The sequence below is a fragment of the Charadrius vociferus genome, unplaced genomic scaffold (assembly GCF_000708025.1).
Source record: "Charadrius vociferus isolate BGI_N301 unplaced genomic scaffold, ASM70802v2 scaffold241, whole genome shotgun sequence".
Taxonomy (NCBI): Eukaryota; Metazoa; Chordata; class Aves; order Charadriiformes; family Charadriidae; genus Charadrius; species Charadrius vociferus.
Window position 1 is genome coordinate 382,657 of NW_009646932.1, and position 5,344 is coordinate 388,000.

Here is a 5,344-nt window from a genome sequence, read left to right on the forward strand (position 1 = left end):
AGAGTCCCTTCCCCTCCCCTCCAGGGACGGCAGGCAAGCCCAGGCAGACAGGGGACAAGCACAGGACTCCGGAAAACGCAATCCCACACAGCCTCCTTCCACGCACATAGCACAGGCGGTGCCAGTTAGGGGCCGGCAGGCAGGCTGTCCCCAGGGCCTCGCAGCAGCTTCCCAGGAGTGAAAGCTCGTGTTTGTTAGGCTGGAGAGGCACTCACTTCTGAGGGTGGAGGTGGCAGCGTCGGGGTTGGGATCTGTGGGAGGCTGCTCAGCTTCGTCCCATTTCTCACCATCTGAATGTGGTCGTTGAACTGATCCTAGCAGGGAGGAAAGACGACAAATGCATCTATCGAAGCCTCTGCCTGAGGAAGTTTTGGGCACTGCGTGCCCAGAACAGGCAGATTCCCCTGCCCGGGCAGAGCATTCTCAGCCCTGGAACGGTTGCAGGCCCTAAAGCGGACACAGTTTGGTTCCACAGGAGTCCAGAACGAAAAAGGACCCGGAGGGACAAACAGAGTAACTGCCTCTGTGATTAACCCAACACGCTGCTTTCATATCCACACGCGTGAGCCTGAAGAGGCAGGCAGACATCTCTGCAGCTGCTCGCAAAGGGACACCAACCGTGCCGTGCTTTTGGGCGCACCGCTTTTTCTGGGTCTTGGTCCTCTCCCAAAGAGGGTTGAAAGTAAGCGTGCGAAGTAGCATCAATGCAAAGAACTGCTCGCTGCTAGGCTGGGAGCCGCCCAGCAGGAACTTACTCGGACACTTTCCTTGGTCATTCGTATCCTGTTCAGCCTCATCTCCCACTCCTGCTTTGGCCTCATCGTCTCCAGCGTGGGCGGCGCAGACCTGCAAGCACAACTAAACTTTCCCACTTGCAACTGTGCTCTCGCTCCAGCAAAGTGGGAGCAACTAACACCCCACACCCTCCTGCCCTCCCCCACCGGGCTCCCCTCCTCCGGCTGGGCGGGAAGAAGGCCCCACACGCAGGGGAACCCCGCAAGAGGGGAGCATGCGGTGGTGCTGCCAGAGCGCAGGCTGATCTGGCAGACAGAGACACGCGCCCCACTGTCAACGCCGTGCCGACAGCCCTCGGTCTAGAGCACGGCACATGGTCAGCAGGCGGACAGCACAGAACAAGCACAGCCCCACATACCCTTGTTTTGCGACATTACTGAATCACATTATCTTAATAAGAAAGCCACAGGACAGCTTGGGCTTTTTCAGTCAAACCTCCAGCGTAAGTAGAGGAAGAGGAAACGGACATATAGGGACACTGGAATTACCCCACCATTTCTGAGACTACAGGGACTTACTTGAGGTAGGTGAGGTGTAGCTCTGCTTCCTTTTCTGCTTCTTCTAGTTTCAACACCAGCAGCTCCTTTCGGCTCTCCAGGGACAGGATCTAGCAGAGAGAGGCCCCACATGAAGAGCAGCTTTTCTAGTCCCTTGTTTCATGCCGCCAGACTGTGATCTCTTCACTAAGCGCCACGCTAAGTGCACCAGGGCACCACTCCTGACTAATGTTTACTGCACTGATACTCGTTTATCCCTTCTCTTGTCCCACAAAACGGGGGCCTGAGCCTCATCCTCGACTGATCCTAATTTCACATCATCATTCATTCGTTAACGATCTGGAATCTCCAAAAGACCCTCTTCAACAACAGCTTTGCAGGTAGGGAGTCACCTACTCACCTCTGCTTTCCAGGCCCGTTCCGTCTCCTCAAGAATGTTCCTGTTGATTTCATTGTGCTGGTTCTTCAGCTTATCTAGCTCCATCTCCCACAGCTGCCTGCAGACAGAAACAGAAGAAGCTGGCTTAGGCTTAGGCACTGGAACGGCATGGAACAGGAGAGCCGACAAACTCCCACAAAACTGACCGATCCCGGTAGCTCTGGATGGGGTGGAACGGTGGAAGATCGGCTGCTTTCAGACCATGACAGCAGCCACAGTTCACAAGGCTGCACGAGTCACCGTCCCAAGAGCGAGCTGTTCCAGAGCACGCAAACAACCAGCGTGCAAACAGGCTGGGCAAAATGAGGAGAGGGGAATTCCCCTCAGCAAAATTCCATCCAGCTCCAGGGAAGGGCGCACAGGTCTGAACCAGGAAGCAACCTGAGGCAGCACACAGAGCTAAGATGTTCCGATCCTGGAGAATTTTAAAGCTGGCCCTTTCCCTGTGTTATTTGAGCGGCTACGCCTGGATCTGGAGCTTCTCTGCCCAGCTTTAAAACACCCGAGCGTGCCAGAGTGCAGAGCAGTTGGGCAGCTGTAGGGAGCAGACAGAGAAACGGGTTTGCCCTAATTCTGGGAAGTGGAACTTGAATCAGAGGTAGCAGTTACAAGCCGAGTCAATCCACTGAGCATAAACTCTAATCTTATGGGATCTTTATGTCACAAGGATCTAGGAGCCTGCTTGTGACCAGGATCAAAGAGGATTTAGTCCAGAGACCAGGGGCACCAGCCTGCTGGAAGAGGAGATAAAACCTTCACAGCGCATAACTGGACAGCACTGTTGGACCGCTCTCTCCAGCCTCCCCCACCAGAAGCATCAGATTCACTCCAAGACAAAATGACTGGAAGGAAAAGAGCATTCAGCGGCATTAATCCAGTAAGAGATAAGAGCCTTACTTTTCATCAGACTGCTCTGCAATCAGAGAGGCAATCTTGTTTTCCTTTTCCTCCTGCTCTTTCAGCAACCTGCACAAGAGAAAAAGGACAGATGGAGTCACCTGCTGCAAAGCGTTACCACCCGGCCACTAATGCCGCAGGTCCCAAGTTTAAACAACATATTGGCACAGCTGTGCGCCCAACGTAACACCACCCTCGGAAGACCGCACCATTCAATACATGTTTGAAAGCAACCACTAAAGTCCTCCAGAGCAAACATTTTGCTGTGTCATGATACTGCACAAAGACTGTGGCATAGAACCAGAATCCACTGCAGGGAGCTGTGCCACTCCGACAACACACGCTTTGCAACTGTTGACTCAGGGGGAAGCAGGCCGAGTACTTGGAACCATTACTGAAGGAGTTTTATCCCAAAACATCACTGAGCCCTCGGAATGGGAAAAAAATAGAAAAATCGCACCTCTGCGACATGACGGAATGGCTCCATAAAAGTGCAAACACACCATCCAAAGGACCCTTCAGGTCTCCACAAACAACTCACATCTCGCTTGTCTTAGACCTCCCCCAAATCTAGTGAGATTCTCCGCACAGAGCACGCATCCTGTCTCACAGCAAAGCCTGACAGCAGCTGCCAGTCCTTCAAACCGTTTGGTGCAAGGCATGGTCAAGCAGCCTACCAAAACGGGAGATTTTGAGGAGAACAAGTCGGAAAGGCCAACGAGACCCCACCCTTAGCACTGCAACACAGCAGCCCTGCCTCCTGCGGCAAGGCTCTGGATTCTCAAAGACGGCAGCACGCACAGCAGAGCTGCCCGTTACCTTTGCCAACTGCTGTCCCACGCGTGCACCCAACAGGCAAAGCAACAACCCCCTACCCAAAAATTCACACTGAGCTCTTCCGTGAACGAAAGGTGCTCTCTCTGCGGTAGACCCAGTCAAAACCATACAGGTCTGCCTGACCCACTCAAAACATTCGCTGCTTCCAAAAAGGTTAAAGCAATCCTCTTTTGCTTAATCAGGGTTAACCAATACCTTTTCCCTCCCAAAAATAAGTATTTTCCATACTAATACCTTCTGCCTTTCTCACACAGTTTCTCAATTTCTGCTTTCAGATCCTGCTCTTTCTGCAAGAATTCTTTCTTTTCTTTCTCCATCTTCTTCTTTGTCTCTTCTCGCTTGATTGTAACATCCTGAATTGCTTTCAGGATCTCCTAGAGTAAAACAAACATCGCGCAATTAAAGAGCAAAAGTCCCAAGTAACGGTTCTGGTTTTAAATCCCTTATTATTTCAGACTAATTGAAGAGAGACTATGAGATTACACGCATCACCAAAATCTTTCTTTTTAGTAGATCCAGACAAGATACATAGGGGTTGTTATGAAGACACCCAGGAGACGGGCAGCCGATCTAAACCACAGGTTCTCCCGCCTCTTTAGGAGGATTTTAAGGGGCAGCGAGTTCTGCTCTGTTTTAGATCTAGCCGGTGGGACACTGATGGTTCCTTTTGTCTTCAGGTGAGCTACCACAGGGCCAGTTGTGAATCACTCATTTAACCTAGTGATCCTTGAGAAACAGCCACGGAGATCTAAATAACAAACAGAGCTAATTCTCCTCACTTCAGTGCAATTTTCAGTTGGAAAAAAGGCTGTGGTTGTTGAAGAGAGACTGCAAGATCAGCGGCAGGAGCAGACGTGCGTGCAGGATACTGCGTTAGGAATTAGTTCTGAGCTGCTCAGCACCCCAATTGGGGCAGGGGCCAGTCCTTAGCACTGTAAAACAGTGTCATGCAGAAGCGCAACTGCCATGCGGCACGTCACTACCACTTGTCACGGCCTGCTTTGCTCTGCACGAGGCCAAAGCAACCCACCTTAATTGCATAAGCCACAGTACTAACAAGTAGGTTAAACAAAAAGAGGACTTCACCAAATACCTGGTGGTTCTTCATCTCTTCTTCCCTCCGCTGCTGGAGCTGCTTAAGCTGTACCTGCAGCTGATTCTCCACTTGCCTCTGTTTGTCCAACACCTCCTGGTAACGCTCCTTCAACAAAGCCCTCTCGGACATCATTTTGTCCTGCAGCAGAGAGCAGAAATTTAGGGAGAATCTTCCCCTTCCCTCGTGCTGAAGGCAGCACGGACAGGGGCAGGAAAGGTCAGCAGTGTAGAAGAGCCCACTGTCAAGAACCACCTTCAAAGCTTATGCTCTCTGGATCAGAAAAGACGACAGGAGGGACTGCCTGCAGCTAGCACTACATTTCCTCCTTTAAAGAGGATGGCTTAGGAACTCCAAGGGGGGTACTTAAATGAGAAAAAACACCCTGTGTGAAGAGCTCCAGCTCCTTTGCCCGGCAGCAGCAGCCTGGGAGCACAAATATCAGAGCCGGGACCCGATCACGGGGTTTTGATACCCACCAAGTTCTTCTCGATATCCTGATCTGTGTTCACATCCCTATCGGCTGTCTTGAAGTCGGTCTGTGAAGGGAGATGACTGCTGTCAGACCCCGTACCCCTGCAGCTACGCTGCGCGGCCAGACCCACATCGCCAACCAGCCCTGGAGAAACACCGGGGCTGGCAGCACCCCCACCTGCCCTCCCCAGAAGCAGCTGGGTTCACAAACACCCTTTTAGGAACCCCCGCTCCACACTCCACAAGCCCCAACGTCCCCAGGGGCCCAGAAGCCTGCTGCTCCCGCAGCCGCGCTCTCCCCCGGAGCAGGGC

At 52.4% G+C, this 5,344-nt stretch overlaps 1 protein-coding gene across 1 annotated transcript in view; it reads right to left on the reverse strand.

Moving 5' to 3' along the window:
• Nucleotides 1–4,693, reverse strand: part of RNF214 (ring finger protein 214) — a 7,774-nt gene extending 3,081 nt beyond the window's left edge. Inside the window, exons 1-7 of the mRNA XM_009894730.1 lie at nucleotides 4,559–4,693; nucleotides 3,700–3,839; nucleotides 2,629–2,697; nucleotides 1,693–1,789; nucleotides 1,314–1,402; nucleotides 756–858; nucleotides 216–314 (exon numbers count right to left, since the gene is read on the reverse strand). Of these exons, the coding sequence (XP_009893032.1) occupies nucleotides 216–314; nucleotides 756–858; nucleotides 1,314–1,402; nucleotides 1,693–1,789; nucleotides 2,629–2,697; nucleotides 3,700–3,839; nucleotides 4,559–4,693 (732 nt within the window). The remainder of the gene's footprint in view (nucleotides 1–215; nucleotides 315–755; nucleotides 859–1,313; nucleotides 1,403–1,692; nucleotides 1,790–2,628; nucleotides 2,698–3,699; nucleotides 3,840–4,558) is intronic.
• Between the last annotated feature and the right edge of the window lie 651 nt (nucleotides 4,694–5,344).